General features: G+C 41.8%; 1 protein-coding gene across 3 annotated transcripts in view; it reads left to right on the forward strand.

Moving 5' to 3' along the window:
• The window catches only part of aff2 (AF4/FMR2 family, member 2), a 209,336-nt gene that overhangs the window by 168,037 nt on the left and 23,351 nt on the right, over positions 1–17,948 (forward strand). For all 3 annotated transcript variants that reach the window (XM_085419470.1, XM_085419476.1, XM_085419479.1), the window contains 3 exons: positions 1,938–2,142; positions 8,274–9,350; positions 9,450–9,565. In XM_085419470.1, the coding sequence (XP_085275596.1) occupies positions 1,938–2,142; positions 8,274–9,350; positions 9,450–9,565 (1,398 nt within the window). The remainder of the gene's footprint in view (positions 1–1,937; positions 2,143–8,273; positions 9,351–9,449; positions 9,566–17,948) is intronic.

Genomic DNA, 17,948 nt, shown 5'->3' on the forward strand with positions numbered 1-17,948 from the left:
ATGCATGGAGGGTTTCACCCCAAGTCCAGCACCCTGAGGCTGTACGCTAAGCGGAAGGAAGGGGGCCGGGGACTGGTGAGTGTCAGCACCACAGTCCAGGATGAGACAAGGAACATCCAAGAATACATTGGGAAGATGGCCCCAACTGACCGAGTGCTCAGTGAATACCTCAGGCAGCAGAAACCCAAGAAAGAGGAGGGAGACGAGGAACCATCATGGAAGGACAGGCCCCTGCACGGTATGTACCACCGGCAGATAGAGGAGGTGGCTGATATCCAGAAATCCTACCAGTGGCTGGACAAAGCTGGACTGAAAGACAGCACAGAAGCACTAATCATGGCAGCACAAGAACAAGCTCTGAGTACAAGATCCATAGAGGCTGGGGTCTATCACACCAGGCAAGACCCCAGGTGCAGGCTGTGTAAAGATGCCCCAGAGACAATCCAGCACATAACAGCAGGGTGCAAGATGCTAGCAGGCAAGGCATACATGGAACGCCATAACCAAGTGGCCGGCATAGTGTACAGGAACATCTGTGCCGAGTATAACCTGGAAGTCCCGAGGTCAAAATGGGAGATGCCCCCAAGGGTGGTGGAGAATGACCGAGCTAAGATCCTGTGGGACTTCCAGATACAGACGGACAAAATGGTGGTGGCTAACCAACCGGACATAGTGGTGGTAGACAAACAGAAGAAGACGGCCGTAGTGATCGATGTAGCGGTTCCGAATGACAGCAACATCAGGAAGAAGGAACACGAGAAGCTGGAGAAATACCAAGGGCTCAGAGAAGAGCTCGAGAGGATGTGGAGGGTGAAGGTAACGGTGGTCCCCGTGGTAATCGGAGCACTAGGTGCGGTGACTCCCAAGCTAGGCGAGTGGCTCCAGCAGATCCCGGGAACAACATCGGAGATCTCTGTCCAGAAGAGCGCAGTCCTGGGAACAGCTAAGATACTGCGCAGGACCCTCAAGCTCCCAGGCCTCTGGTAGAGGACCCGAGCTTGAAGGATAAACCGCCCGCAGGGGCGTGCTGGGTGTTTTTTTTTTTATATATATATATATGTGTGTGTATATATATAAATTTTAAGCTAGAGCTACAAAAGTCTTATTTTCATCTCCCAGGTGAATGTCTCGAGCTCCTCTGAGAGCCAGTTACCTAAAAAGCAAAAACTGTCTTAAGCCGTATTGACCTACTCGAGCTGAGCACATTCTACACTACACTTTGTTACTATGTGGGCTGTGCCATAATGTACAAGGGCAGGGTTTGTGTGCATCTGACTATAGTGATATCTCTTTTAATCAATAAAATTGAGCCAGATATTTCCATCTTAGCTGTCTCTGTAAAGCAGCACATGAAGAAGACACTGGTGCACTTTCATCATTTCAACATAAGCCCGACAGTTTGAGATAAAAATCCACAGCAGCCTATATTCTGATGTGTAACTGGCTCTATAACGGATACAGTGCTTGCTATTGACTAAACTATTACAATTACTGTTAGGAACTTTACCACCTGCTTCACACTGCAGCTTAGAGCTAACAGAGGTTCCCGTGGATCACTGAGCTGTCTGGCACATGGCCACTGAAGATTGTCACTCCCTCTGAGCTGAACAGTGCTGAGACTGAGTAGAAGCCATGTCAGACTCTGTGCGCAGCTTGCCGTTGGCCTAATTAGGAAAAAAAATAACATTGATTGTTTTTCCTGTTTTTCATTTTCCTCTCCCTCAATCACCTCTTCCTTTTCTTCGTTCCATTTTAAGCTTCCTACGTCCAAGTTTGACTGAATGCATGCTGTTTTCAATTATTTCATGCTGTCACAAGACCAAGCAATGGCAAGCATTACCTTCTATTGTTTATCATGCAGCTTGGGCTTCACTGCCTTGCTCAAGGGTGAATCTAGTTCCAGTAGTGAGCCTTCCTCTTATTGTTTCTCCCATTAGCCCTGCAGCGAGGGAGAAGGACCTGTTGCCTCCCCCCTCCCTGGAGCATCAGAACCCCCCGAGGCCGCGTAGTAAACCTCCCGGTGGGAAAACAGCCCCAAGGAAAGAACCTCGCAGTGCTACCAACTCAAACACTAACACAGCCACTCCACCAGCAGCGCTACAGCAAACCCCACTGCCAGTACCTGCTGTCAGTGTAAACCAGGTTAGTTTTAGATGTGTGTGTGTGTGTGTGTGTGTACTGCAGGAAGGTTGCAGACATTTGGAATAGGGCTGAACACCAAGTACAGATGTATCAGACTGTACCCTATACTTATCGCTTTATGCAACTCTACAACAAATGTACTGACTCGTGGTTCCTTCCCTGAAAGGTTCCTGTTTGTAATCCAGTCTCAGCTGTGTGTGAATATATATGAATATATACAGCTATTGTATGCTCATTAATGGAAAAGGGAAATCAGTTTTTGTTAAATACATACACGTAATGCTACATATTTATATTAAAACACCACAAGATGAACACTTTGTTAGGTACATCTGTTGAACTGCTCACTGGGCAGCAACTCAGTGAAATTAGGCATACATGCTCTATACATGATCAAAGTGAGCATCAGATTAGAGAAGAAAGGTGATTGAAGTGACTTTGAAATGCATGGTTGTTGGTGCCAGATGGGCTGCTCGGCTGAGTGTTTCTGCTGATCTACTGAGATTTCAGAGAATGGTCTCAAAAAGGATTTAGAAAATATCGAGGACAACAGTAACTCAAATAACTGCTCGTTACAACATATGAATGTAGAAGAGCATCCCTGACACCGCAGCACAACACTGCAAACCTCGCAGCAGCAGAAGACCACACATGATGCCATTTCCTTCAGCTAAAAACAGCAAACTAAGGATATCATTTGCACAGACTCACTCAGATAGATGGTGGATGGTCAGGATGTCTCGTCAACAGTTCAGGCTGCTGGTGATGCAGTGGTGTGGAGGATATTTTCTTGGCACACATTGGGTACCAACAGCTGCAACCTTAGCAGGGCTGCAGCGACCCAAATATCACTGAAAAGCACAGAGACGCTGCTTTCAGGAAGCGTGGGAATTCTTTCAGTTTAGCAAAGGGTTTTAGAAAAACATCTGTGTGACGCCAGCGACAGGTTAGCCTCCCTGAGCATCTCTTTATGACCACAGTGCACCCATCTGCTGATGACTGCATGCAGCAGGATAATGTTCAATATCACAAAAGCTCAAACCGCTTTCTTCATGACAGTGAGCTCACTGTAGATCTACAGCAACTGTGTGATTCCTTAAAGAATTAGGGCAAAAGGGGCGTCCAACCCGGTACTAGCAGGGGGTACCTAATGACGTTGGTGGTAGTGTTACATTGTAACAGAGTGTTTTTAACTCAAGTGGAAGAACGGGAGGATTTAAATGGTTAAACAGCAACAAACATTCAAAATGCTAAAAGGAAATCATAAAAATGTTGACCTAATGTAACTTTAACGCTGCAGTGAGGCTGAACAGTAATAAGAAGCCCTAGAAAACGTGTAAACAAATAACGCTGATGATTTCCTTTTCAGATGTTTTCATGTTGGCTGATCTCTGTGATGCTGCTGTCTTTCGTCATTACTTGTTTTGCTTTGAGAACAAATTTCCCCTCCATTGTTCTGCTGTCAGGTTGTGGAAATTGTTCTCGTAAAACTCATCTGCTGACAAATTAGCAACTAACACGTTAGCAGCTGTCAGCGATGTTACAACAAGATTACACTGAGGAAAACTGCAGTAACCAGCAAACAGCAGCTCAGCTGTTACAGCCCACAGAGAAGACTTGAAGAAGTGACCCGGCAGCATGACGTGCCCGACTCTGACAACTGCCACCTCTGCGTCAGCAGCCGGAGCTACAGGCGCCCCGACAGCCCCTCAGAGCTCCAAACTTTAATTCGCTCACACAGTACTTAGAATTAATTTAACAACTAATTACTTAATGCCTAATTATCATCATGTTCTCTTTTGTTTTCATCAACTTCAGGGAAACAACATAAAAGTTCGAATACTTTTCCACATATCCCACTGCAAAGATTTACCCACAGTACTGAGCATGAACTGAAAGGGGACCTAATATTCTTATTTCAGAATAACCATCGTTTATTTTAGGCCAGACGTTAGTGAATCCTCTCAATTTACCAACTGTCGGAAGCAAGCCCTTTACAGCCTTGCTGTTTTCTGATTGGTTGCCCCACATATACACAACTTTTCATGGTAACACTTAATAATGGCGTCCACGACTAACGGGTCCCCTGTAATTAAATGGACTTTCAATGTATTTTACCTGAAATTAGATCATTATATTTACCTATAAACACTTAAAGGTAGATACACTAGAATAGGATAGAATTATATTGTAAGTAAATTCAAGTTTTCTGAAGGTAATTTTAAGTAATGCGTAAGTAATTTTAAGAATTGCATAACTTCATATATTTTATAGAAATAAAGCAACACAAAAATATATATAATGTAAGTTTAAGCAGTGTGCAGTGGTCATATTTGGAAAAACAAACATCTTACATCGTAAATTATTTTTTGGGACAGCGGTCGTACTGTGGAAGCTTACATTTTTAGCTCTTTATTTTTTTGCATCTTTATATCTTTATTTGATTTGTTGCTAATTCTGTTGTGTTCAATATTGTTTTTGATTATAAATAAAAGTCGATAAATTAAGTTAGACTTGGTTCCTCCATTACAAGGTCACACATGCCGGCCAGTTTTGATTTTCTCTACTTACAGTATCATTTGTGTCATCTTTGCTGTAAAACACATGAAGTGATGCTCTAAAATCAGTCCTCCACTACTTAAACTTCCTTACACAATTCCTTAAAATGACCTAAACACTACATACATTTACTTACAGTATAATTCTTTCTTTGTTTCCTGAGAAAGCTGACTCTTACCGACTTGTCCCAGTGTAGCTACATGTAAATATTTTACCTTGTAAGTTCAAAGTTTTCAATGTCATTTATTTACAGGTGAATTAATACGACGAAGCATTATGAAAAATATATATCACTGTTCATTTTGAGAATAAGGTCAAAATTTTGAGATTAAACTTGAAATATTATTTAAAGAATGAAGTCAACTTTATTCTCAAAATGAGCAATAATATTTCTTTTTTAATGGGGCCCTAATACTGGTTACTGTTACACTTCCACAGCAGTTGTGTGATGCTGCTGTGCTCACAGCCACAGCTGTGTGCCTGAAATGATTATATTTGGGTTATACTGTCTCATTCACATCTAACGGATCCAAAAGTTTAATAAAAATCTACACGTGAGCATTTCGGTCTGAAGTCTGAGATTTTGGCTCTCTTGTACGCACACAGATCAAAGCTAACGATGCTACAGTATATAATTAAATCCAACGGGCTGTCGTTATATTTCATGGTATACATACAGATGTGCCTCTCCTGTCAAGTGTACGCAGGTGAAAATGTCCTTGTTTTACTAAAGAGATATAACCTTTCTTAAATTACCTGAGAATGGAGATGAACGCTAACGTGTGCAATCGGTGCCGTAAGTGCTGTTGCAACATTTGATCTTCTGCCTGTTTTAGTTGCGCAGAGCAGCTGGCAAGATGGCTAATGTCAACAGTGAGGAGAGGTGAACTATGGAGAAAGCAGGCCAGAGGAGTTTTGTTCAAGAAAGGAAAAGCTTTTGCCGGCAGTGCAAATAAGCTCTGTGCAAGGGACAGTTTCCCCCTTTTTTCTATTTCAGCAAAACACTACATGGCATTTACTGAGAATGGATTTTGCAGATGGCAACACGCATTGGAAAGATTCCAGAGGGCTGCGTCTGCCAAGCGAGTGGGTTTATACTGACGACTGGGAACATTAGTGGTGTTTTCTTCTCTGCATCTGCCTCTGTAGTTGCTTTCTCGTGTTGCTGTTGCACACACATCGCTGCTCCTCGCTCGCCTTTGTTTCAGTTGAGGATAATTGATCAGTACATGTCTAAAATTAAGCATTCAACATCACAGGGTCAATTTTGATTGGGAACAAGACAAGGGCAGCGATGCAGGTGTAGCTACACAGCACTAAAAATGAAAATAAACTGAGTGGATTGTGGCTGCGTCTGCCAGCTGACACACCTTATTTACAGAAGAAGAAAGAAGGCTTGTCAGAAAGTTAAACTGATGATACACAAACAGCTAGAAGCCAGTTTTCGCTCGTATATATTTATATATACATTTATTTTCCTATTGTTAAAAAATAATCTAAAGAACAAAAACACTAATCAAACCTACAATAAGGCCAAAGCCCATATCCTTCACCTTTGTTATCCAAAAACATGGAATAGTTCGGCATGTCTGCTGCTGTAAATACTAACTACAACAGAAGACAGCCCACAACAAATTAACCATTTTAACCTGTTTAAGTAAAATTTGGTTAAAACGACTGTGCCCTGCGGTGCAGCTTCAGGCATAAACTGTGTAGATGTGACCTGTTTGCAAAGAGTTTGGTCTGTAGGAGATATAAACTAAGCTGAGGCTGAGATCCACAGACAGAGTAAAGGAGCCAGGTTAACCAGTCACTGTTTTTCTTTATCCATCTGTAAAAACAGAATATTACACACTCATATTTAGGTAAGAAAACAGGAGAAAAACTATTAAAATTTAATTGGAAGTTATTCTGTCCTTTCACATTATTTCCATTTCAAATGTCGACTGCTTACAGAGTGTAAGCTAATGACTTTGATGATTTCTGGATTTCCCCAATTTAAATCAAAATTTCACATTATTGTGTCATCGTGTACTGTATGATTCCAAGGATTAAAGAAAGGAGAAAATACTAAGTCTAATATCTACTAATACTAATGTTTATTCAGGTAACATCAGCATCATGTAACTAAAATCCATTTAACCAAACTGAAATTACAATGATGCTCCTGCTAGTAGATAAACAGAGTCTACAGGCAACAGTAAGGAAGCATCCACGTCCATGCTAGTGTCAGGTCATGCTAAATACAACATGTTTGTTTTGTAAATTATCACCATTAAATTAATAATAGCAGACTATGTAGCTGATGTACTAATGCAGCTTCAGGAGGCTATGTCCATCTTTTATATACAGTCTGTGAGAAAAACAGTAAGACAGTAAAGCTTTTCTGAACAATTTCTTCCTATTCTTCATGGATTTTAGATGCACTTGAATATGAAGCCACATATTTTAAAAACTTAAAAGAATTAATGATAATGCTATCAAGACTGAATATCACTGTTACCATCAAAGAGGATATTTCTTTAGTGGACACTCAATGATCTGCTATGTGAGTCACGACTCTAGAAACCTAAAGCTTCATGATGTTCATCTTCCAGACCACTTTATATACATCGCTCCCCGGAAGAGCCGTTCTGTCCCTTGCTGGTAATGCCTCCACAATGAGTGTTGGAGCTCCTTCACTATGTCAAAATGGTGATGCTTCAATCTGATTTTTCATTTTGGGGGAAGTGAAAAAAGTCGCAGGGTGCCAAATCATGTAAGTAGTGTGGTAGGAAGTGAATATTGTGTTTGCACAGCTAAAAAAAAGAAAAAAAAAAGTTCTGCGCCTCACCATGGAAGACAAATTAACTGTGCACAAAGATGAAGAGAACGACGACGTGCTCCTATCAAATCTCTTTGGCTGAGAACTGTGCTCATCAAACACATTATTCCGTGTGAAATTTGGGACATTGAGAAGTTTTCTCTCTGGTCAAGTCTGAGGACCGCTAAGTGAAGGTGGTCAGGACACGGCTCCCAGGAAGCTCAGGAAAAATTCCTGCTTTACCAGAAGCAATCCAGAAGTGCATCGAAACGGGATCTTTAAAGAGAAAACTGGAAAAATTTCTATAATAAAGATGCACTTGTTTATGAAACTGTGCCCTCGCATCTTAGAAAGAACTCAACTAAGAAATGTGAGACGCATCTTTTAATTTGCATGTGACAAACAGACCGCCTGCGCTCAACTGTGTGACTTGTGTGCAGCGAATATCAGTGACATTCAAAACGAGACAGTCAAACATGTTTCTTTTTGCTTCACAGATTAGTGGAACAAGCTGGCAACTCGTGCTGCCTAATTTGCATGATATTATCACATTCAGTAATGTGCTGTATGTGCTTTGCTTTTGATTATAACGTTTGTCTACACCAGGTTTTTTTCTTCGTCGGGGTTTAAAAGTGCATTAGTGGACGGGGTATAAGAGATGGCTAAAGATCAGAAGCTTCCTTTGTGTGTGTTATATGTGCCGTTTTTTCTTGACTTGTATCTTGTATTTTGTTGCTCCTTTTCATACATTTACATATATTTTCATCAGGACAAGCGGAAATACAGAGGTCCCAGCACCAGGATCACACCCAAGTCCAGAGAATTCATCGAAACAGATTCCTCCTCCTCTTCGTCAGAATGCCAGTCGGATACGGAGGAAGCCATCAAAATCCCAGCTTTGCCGCCACAGACGACACGCTCTGCAATTAACACGCAGACTCTGTCCAACGCACACATGCACGCGCCTCTTCTCCCATGCCTTGGCTCTGCTGGCGGTGTGGGGAGTCTGGGAACATTTGGAGGGAAGGGACTTCGAGTCAAAGATGGTAGCAACGTGCCCACTAACGGTAGCAGCAGCAGTAGTAACGGTAGCATCGGCAGCAGTAGTAACGGCAGCAGTAGTAGCTGTAACTCCCTGAGCATTAGCAACATAAGTGGTTCATTTGGCACCTCTGTTCCCGATCCTGGAGGGTTAGGAGGGCAAAGCAAAGACCTGGAGCCCATGTCACCGCCTTCCAATCTGGGACACGAGGTGCCTCTCTCACCCTTGAGGGAATACCATGAGATCCAGAGTTTATGGGTAAAAATTGACCTGAGTCTGCTCAGCAGGGTGCCCGGCCAGGCCGCGGGGGAAAGATCAAGGGTGGGAATTTCAGAAAGGGATGGGAGTGAGGGGAGAGACAGAGAGAGACAAGGGGAGAGGGAGAGGATAGGTGTGGCAGAGAGGGAGAGACAGAAGCAGGAAGACAGAGAGTGGCCGGGGCTCAGAGAGAGACAGAAGCTGATGAAAGGGGAGAGACAGGAGGAAGAAAATGAGCGATTAGTGCAGGACAGAGAGAGGCAAGGTGAGCGAGAGCGATTAACAGAGAGAGAGAGGCCGATGGACAGAGAGGACAGGGAAAGATTCGGACTCGGGGAGAGAGAGAGGACGGCAGTGAGGGACAGAGAAAAGATGTGCCAGGGTCTGGGGGTCCCGGACAACAACCCCGTGCAAGAGCAGACTAATCCCAGGCTGGCTGGGAGGACGGAGAGAGCAGAGAACGGAGGCAAACACAGAAGGCAGGCGGCTGCAAACATGGTGGTTCCACCCGAGAAACACGCAAGCAAGAGCAAGAGGAAACACAAGGTGTGAAGCAGCGTTTGTTCACATATACCGCCTTAACTGTTCTGCTGGCTGTTTACTTCACTCCTTCACATCTGTGAATTCTGGTTTCTCTGTTCCTAGTCGGACCACGGAGACTCATCAGTGAACTGCAATAAGAAGCTGCGATTGGACAAAGACTGTCTGCTCCTCCCACCCTGCATCTCTCCAATACACAACCATAAGAGCAGCACGGCAGAGTAAGCATTAACAGTGCACACGAGCCACCCGGCAGATTAGCTCTGGGAAAGGACTCAGCGGGATGAGGAAGAGATTGTACTGTAATGAAAGCCCGAAACACTACATAGATCAAGTTTTGGCATCACTCCCTCATTATCAACGAGCCAGATGTCCAAGGGGTTTTTCACTAATTGTGCTGATACCAGTCCACAAACAGTAGCATCGATAGATCAGAATGCAGCACAGCCTGAAGACATGTTGTGCAAGGTGTCATCCTATTGTGCTGCTTCTTATTTTCTGTCATACATACATTGGTACAATGGTGGATGCCAGCGTAAACGTGGCCAAAGTGTCGAGTGATGAGATTAACGTATGTGCGAGTAGCTCTGAACCCTCTGTTCCTCTAGTTCTACTGGACTTTACTTACACCTGGTTATGATGTGGTCATCTCTGGCCCCGCCCACCTACTGTTCAGTGCTTCTGTTTACAAACGACAGCCAACCAAAAGAAGGTGGTGGATGAACCGAGAGGCTGAACAAAAGTCATCTGTGAATCATGCAAATCTGATCTATTAGGAGTCCGATCACTTTTTTAAAGGCAGATCTACCATCGGTTAGAGCTGTTCACACGTCCTCAGTCAATGTAGTAAAACCTGGCCAACAAAAAAACTTTTTTCTGCACTTAAAAAATGAAAAATGAAATACATAAGAGTCCTGCCGGAGGGCACGAGGTGCTCTCCTTTGTCATAGATTAGAGGTATTCCAGACAAACAGACTGGTGCAAGATCACAAAGTGCTTTAAAGAACTATATTTGGTTCCTTAAATGGACTTAATTCTCCCAGCCAATCAGGTCATGTGACAGATAGTGATGCTATTGCATTTGACCAATCAGTAATGGCTTGGAGCATTTCCAACATCAGCGTTTTTTCAGGGAAATCAGGTTTTTCACCCAAACTGCCAAACTTATTGTAACATCAAAACTAGCTGTGGCAGGCCGATAAAACCCAGACATCATACATATCAAGAGTTGTTCTAAATGTTGAAACAGGTGTTGTTTGTCTTTGGTTTCTAAAAATTGGGGCCATAATATGAAGGCACCATATTTATTCATATACCCTGCTCATGTAAAACTAGTGCAAGTGATGGTAACTCCAGTTTTAGACATGCACCAGATATGTCTAGTGAGCAGCGATGAAAAAAACAATACTCTATCATAAATGTAGTAAAACGGTAGTCAGTTTTATATTAATTGTTGCCCCAACTCCATATAACACTATATGGTGATCCAGTGGGAAATCTAACTCATTAATGTGGAACCATATATGATAACTTCATTGACCTTGACTTGCAACATGGATATCAGCTCATAGTGACATCATACAGAGCCAACAGGGGTAAAAAGTGTCTGAAACCAAAAGTTCAGGTCATTGCAAATACCCTTTCCAGAGCAGGTGAGGAAAAAAATAAAGAACCGTACTGTATGATGAAAAACAGTCAATGAAGCCTCGTTTCATTAGTAAATTATGTCTCAATCATCCCAAGAAACCTGTGAATGAAAATTTTAGATACTCTATTAAAATGAGTTAAGAAATTCCAGAAAAGGCTCAGCTTTCCCTCCACTGATTCATCCTTCCCTGAATCCCTGCTATGCTCCTCATCCTCATGTGACTGTCATAGACACTAGTAGAGGTAATCAGGCAACTTTACTAGAGACTGGGTATTTTTAGGAAGGATTAAAAATTTGAATGTCGCGACGGAGCCACTAGACAGGCGAGCTCAATTCACACGGTGACGCGGGAATGACAAACCATGAATCTCTGCTTTCCGTGTGAATTATTTAAAAACAGCCTAAGCGGGCTGTCGCTATAAATAAGCCTCAACGTGACAGCTACAGAGGAAATATTTGTATAGCATCTCGGCTTTATCGAAGCATGCACGGCAGCGAGAGGTGGCAGAGAAAAGAGGGAGTGACCTGGAGTTGAACCTGTGACACTGGCGTAGTTGTCACATCCCGTTTATCATCTGGGAGGCTTTTTACGGAAACTCTGAATTGGCTGATGTGATCATCTTCCTCAGATCCAGTTGGCAGTTTCCTGTGACTTTTGACAGTTATCATCCCACCTGTTTTAATCAGCTGGGTCATATTTTGATAGCAGATAATCAGCGATGACCACATGTGACTGAGATTTGACCCCAGAACAGCACAGAAATCACATTTAGTCTTGGTCAGCAAGTCACTGGATCCACATTGGCCCAGTTGTGGTCCATATAATACATTATTTTTACTGCAAGAGAAACAACAACACAAACACTGGGTCAGAACAGCCTTCTGGTGCTGAGTAAGGCAGGCTGAGCTCTGAGGGGAATCCTAAGTTCAGTGAAATAAAGTTTAACAGAACCAGGTTTTCTTTGGGTTGGCCAGTTTGACCCAAGTAAGACTTTACAGCTATCGCAGTGCTGGTTATCAGCTTTCTACGGTGGCCCTGAGAGGCCAAACGGACTGCAACTTCAGAAAACACTTGCAAAAAGAAAAATGCTGCAAAAAGAAAAACGCTGCAAAAAGAAAAACGCTGCAAAAGCACACACATAACACAACAGAAATGTTTCTGGGGAGACAATAACTGGACGGACCAGTTGCATGAACTAAAACATGTATGTATGGCTGTATCCCAATTCAGGGACTGTTTCCCAATTCAGGGTCTGCAGCCTTAAAGTACGCAGCCTTAACGGTCCTCAAGGGCCGTGTACTCAAAGACCGCTGAGGCCGGAAGTGCGAGGCTTGTAGGCTTGTGAGATGGGACGGTCTAGCCTCCGTCACGCTGCCCAGGTTGCCTAGCAACCATGATACTAACAGCTGGAAACGTTTCATACAGCTTTGTTTGACAGAAATGAAGGAGAACATATTTTGTACATTTGTTTCTACATGAGCTTTGTGTGATTTGATAAGTATCTGAGGCTGAGACCACAGGGCTGTAAAACATGATTGTTGGGCTTCATTTCTGTACTGAACAGTCATTTAAGATTAACTAGTAAATAACAATTAGCTAATGTTGTTCATGAGACTAAAGTCATCTCACTTTGGTAATGTGAATATAATATGGCCAATATTATATTAATCATTATTAGTTATTACAGCACTGAACATGAACTCTGTGTCATTCAATGAGCTTCAGTAAAGATTCAAGTTGCATTTATTTATATTTCCTATCACCTTAAATATCACCTTCACTTAAAGACAAGTATCTTTGACAGTGTATATATAGATGTATTATATATGAGACAAATATTGTTCTTTTAATATGTTGGCATTACTAAATTTGGCTCATATGTGTAAAAAGAAAATGTACGAGCTGTGATAACTGTTTCTGATAGAATGAAGAGTAGACTGATATATTAAATATTCCTTTATTGGGTGAGAAAATCAGACCATGTCATAACTGCTTTAAGTCACACAGAATAGATATCAGAGCCTCAAACAGGCTGACTTCTGCTAAATGGGTCAAACTGGGCAGAAAGTATACAAACACATAACATCCTTATAGAATATGATGTAACACTATAGATCAACTTACCTCAGAATATATAAAGCATATAAACAATTACAGCAATATGATGCAACAAACACAGCAGTGCTACTAATCCTCATACTCAATACTCAAAGCTTCATAGAACTGAAACAAACATTTATTTTTAGCTCCATTCTGCTGCTGATACATACTTTAGGTTTCTGAACATTAAACTTGTTGCTGCCTTTCATAGTGTGTAACTTGAAGGCCCTGAGTACTTTCTCCCACACTGAAAACACTGGGATGATCAAATTATTTGAACATTACCTAATAAGACTGATTCAGGACAGACAATTAGTTATTCTAAACTTTTCTAGCAGTCCTTCACAAACAGGGAACAGTCTGTCTATCCTCTCCATCTGTCAGCTACTGCTGGCTCTTCCTCCTCCTCTTCCTCACACACTGTTGAGTTTGTCCTGGTGGATCATCAGGGGTGCAAAGCCTCACAGATGATGTGCAGCAGTGGGTCCCTCAGTCTGTCCTCACTCTGGACACTTGCAGTTGTCACGCATGGAAATCAAATGTGTGATAAGCTGCAGGATTCAAACACAAGTGTGACTTATAAACACATGTTCATACTTTTATTCCACAATCAGAGAGAAAGAAACAGAGAGAGAGTGCAGGACAGACAGACAGGTGACAGTCTCAGGTGTGTACACTGTTACACAACAGTACAAGAGAAGGAGGATTTAGTGTTTGTGTTATTATTATCGAACGGCATATATTTTAAAGTAAAGGCTAAAACAAAGTAAATGCTGAAAGTACAAACATCGCTAATGTCACATAACTTTGCCGACATGTGGCCAACAGTAATGTTTTAATGTTATTCATTATTAAACATTTGCACATAAATAAGTGACTAGGGATGGGTATCGTTTAGGTTTTATCCGATACCGGTGCCAAACCGGTACTTTTGAAACGGTGCCGGTGCTCAAACGGTGCTCAAACCGGTGCTTAAAGAATGGAGAACACAAAATTGGTCCAAAAACCTCTCATGTTCAGCTGTTTTTTGTAAAAATATAACAATGTTAGCCTTTTCTGCAGCTATGGGGCATATATGGTATCACTCTTGGCTGGAAGCAGTGCTTAAACAATGGAAAAAACACAAACTTTGTCCTAAACCTCTCATGTTTAACTGTTTTCCACTTTTTCTTTGGTCATTTTAGCCTTTTTAGCCAGGGTGAAGGGAGTATCTGCCATCAAACAAGAAGACAGCCGCATGTAGCTATGATGATGTTTGCTAGTTCACCTTACATGCATTAATGTAATAACGTGGTTAGCCTACTCAACGTAAATTAGCTACCCACGCAGAGAAGAACGGCTGCTGCCACCATCATCCGTCATCATTTCTGCTACACTGGCAGGGCTAGGGGCCAGGACTCTCCTCTTCGTGTTTTTGGGGGATGTTGCATAACAGGCAACCCACCCGCAGTAGATGTGCTCGGTGTGAGGTCTCGCAGCAAGCTATCAAATACGGCGCATTTCTGGGCTTTTAAAAAATACGCTATGCGTCGCCAGGTGTTTCATCGGATTCGAGGTGTTACCTCCTTTGACAGTATCACAGTATCAGCTTAAAGCACTTGTTGCAGGCTGCTGAGTTTGCATATTTTGCTATGAAGTAAAGCCAGACTTTTGACCGCTTCGCCTTGGGCATTTTTAATCTGTAGCTCTGCTCTAACAGAACGTACGTACCTGGCCCCGCCTACTATCCTCGGAAACGTAAAATGATTGGCTAGAATCTAAAGTGTATCACAGCTCAGGGAAAAAAAGCACCGAAATAAAGCACCGAAATGTGCGCTGCTTTTCGGTCTGGTTACTACCGTTTATGTCAGAACCGGTGCCATCATGGCACCGGACACCGGTACCCATCCCTATAAGTGACATAATATTCAGAACTTACTTTTGAAAGTTTACTCTTTGGCCGCTCTGCTTCCACTTCTTTGAAGTGTGTCCCAGTCCCAGTGCACTTGTTAGTATGTTTTGGTTCGTGCAACTGGTCCGTCCGGTTATTGTCTCCCCAGAAACATTTCCGTTGTGTTGTGTGTGCTTTTGCAGCATTTTTCTCTTTGCAAGTGTTTTTCTTTTTGCAGCATTTTTCTTTTTGCAAGTGTTTTTCTTTTTGCAGCATTTTCCCTTTTGCAAGTGTTTTCTGAAGTTGCAGTCCGTTTGGCCTCTCAGGGCCACCGTAGCTTTCTCTTAAACCGGGCTTCCTGCATCATGCCGCACTTGTCGTGTAACTTCTGCAAAAAATGATCCCTATGAAGGCCCCCTACTGCAATTAGACACATATCAGATGCTCTTAAAGATAAAAAGGTGATTAAAAATCTGTAAAGAATCTAAAAATATAACAGAAAAATTGCAAACAGTTGCAAATAAGACAAGAAATTAATGCTGCAGAAAATCGTTAATCTGGTGATTTAGCGTACAGGGTGGTAAAATACATTTTTTAATTCCAGTTAATTATTTTATGGCTGAGTTGCTCCCAGTGCTGCTTTATTTCTGACAGCTGCACATTAGAGCTCTGAAACTTTAAACTGAATACATTTAAACATTAAAGGTTAACATCCCAGAACCTAATAAAGGACGCCTTGAAATTACTTTAGTTTGTTGGCAGATCAAAGTGAAATTAATTTTTTGATTGAACTGATATTCTTGGTGTGTGTTCTGTGTTCCAGTAGCTGCAGTTCCATCAGTGTGAAAGAGGATTAGCAGCAGATTAGAATCAAGTATAACATTTAAAAATTTTCTGTATTAATGCATGTACATCCTTGTGTCATTGTGACACACACTTCATTCAGTGGTTTTAGTCAGGTAGGGCTTAACAACTTGGACATATAAAACCTATTCCCTCAGCAGAAAATCTATATTGCACTTAAAACTTTCAATAATAGGCTCAGTGAAAACACGGCGCTCACAGTCAATTTTAAACAACCAATTCCTGACTCCCAGCCAGGTTATGTGTTCAGCATAAGTTACCGTGGTGGTTTAGCCATGTTTAGGGAAAAAAAGTTTCTTACCATGAGGAATGTATTTTAATAGCCTCTTGGATTATTAGTGAGGCTCCGATCTGAATTTTTTGGATGCACCCGCACAAACTTCAGTAAAACTTTTAATCAACATCATTTTCTGTTTGATCCTGACTGATCCCGTCTCAGTTTTATGGGTAATTTATCTTAAGTTACTCATGAAGTGTTTTTGTCACTTTATGCTGTTGTTAGTGTGTCAGAAGCTTTGAGAGAAGACTTCTGGAAACAGCTGGAAGCAACCAGATGAATTTACCTTCTGTGAACATTTCATCTGTAATCTGACCCGTCACAGACTTTTATCTGCATAGGTGCTCTACAGTCAACTTGTACTTTCTGTAAATATTTCAGTCTGTTTTAGATGTAGAATTACAGAACGAAGTAAAATCTCAGAATATACAAAAGATGTTTAGTGATTTTGAAGAAGTTCTTGTCACAACTAAAGAAAAGTGGGATTGGCACCTACAGGAACTGCAGCTTTTGCTAGTTCTGTATCGGCTTCATTTTTCAGTTCCAGAAATCGCCCCTTGGTGTAACAGCATGTCATACTGAAAGTAATACATACCGTATTTTCTGCACTATAAGGTACACTTAAAATCCTTTAATTTTCTCAAAAATCGACAGTGCACCTTATAATCCAGTGCGCCTTATGTATGAATTCTGGTTGTGCTCACTGACCTCGAACCGATTTGATGTGCTACACGGCGCTCAAAACTCTTTAAAAAATGTTTTAGTACGACTTTGGTACGCTACGAAGTCGCACCACTTGATGGATTGTTGGAGCATTACGGCTGCCGTAGTCAGGAGCCTCGTGGAGTAATCTGGGTCCTAAACTCTGTCTAGTTCAGGTCCCAAAGTCAAACAAACACTGTGGCATCACTGAGAGTTAAAAACTGTCTAAGTTCTTTCATCTTTAATAAAATGATGAGCGTTGCTGCTTAACCAGGTGAAACAATTAAGTTTAACATCCAGGCATCCATGAAAACAGAATTTATTACATTTAACCGAGTTAGAAGTTAGCAGGAAGTTAGCTCGCTAGCTTCCACCTAAACATGATATACTGTAGCATGTTCTGACTGAGAGATTTCTGAAAGAATTCAAAAGTACAGCTCTGCTATCACTTCCAACATAAATGAAGTAAGTAAAGTAAGTAAAGTTTATTTATTAAGCGCTTTTCATAGACAGGTAGTCACAAAGCGCTGCACACAGAGATTAAAATAAACGAAGACAGAAAACTAAACAGCAGTGACGTTTGTAGGGTTACGGAAGTTGGGCTAGCTGGTATATAATGATGTGCTGTGTGGTGGCTAGCGACACAGCTATGTTAGCATAATGCTAATTTTTTTTCCACTCGATAAAAGTTAACGTGTGGGTTCCCGATGGTTAGGGACAAATGCAGTCGCATGGTAGGATGCTGTAAATGGACCAAACTTCAGTCAGGAGAACAACTGAGATCATCCATTCACAATAGAAGGTTAGTCATTAATATACTGCAACAACATGGGAATAGAGCAGCTGTGAGAGAATTCAACATTAATGAATCAATGGTACAGAAGTGGAGGAAGCAAAAGAATGAGTTGAGTAAAGTTTGACTTATCTGACTGTTTTGTTTCACTTAATGCGCCTTATAATCCCGTGTGCCTCATGTATGAAAAATATGGGAGTTGTCACAACGCCGACTTAAAAAGTAGCCAGCGTGCTCTTTTCTTACAAAAACCTGGCCAGATGCAGTCAAATGACCAAACAAGGAGTGCATGACTGAAAGGGGCTTAAGTCAGATAATACTTTTGATACGGTGCTGACATAGGTGTTTA

The sequence above is a fragment of the Rhamphochromis longiceps genome, linkage group LG2 (assembly GCF_057381845.1).
Source record: "Rhamphochromis longiceps isolate RC_006_pf linkage group LG2, R_longiceps_female_GT1.1, whole genome shotgun sequence".
NCBI lineage: Eukaryota > Metazoa > Chordata > Actinopteri > Cichliformes > Cichlidae > Rhamphochromis > Rhamphochromis longiceps.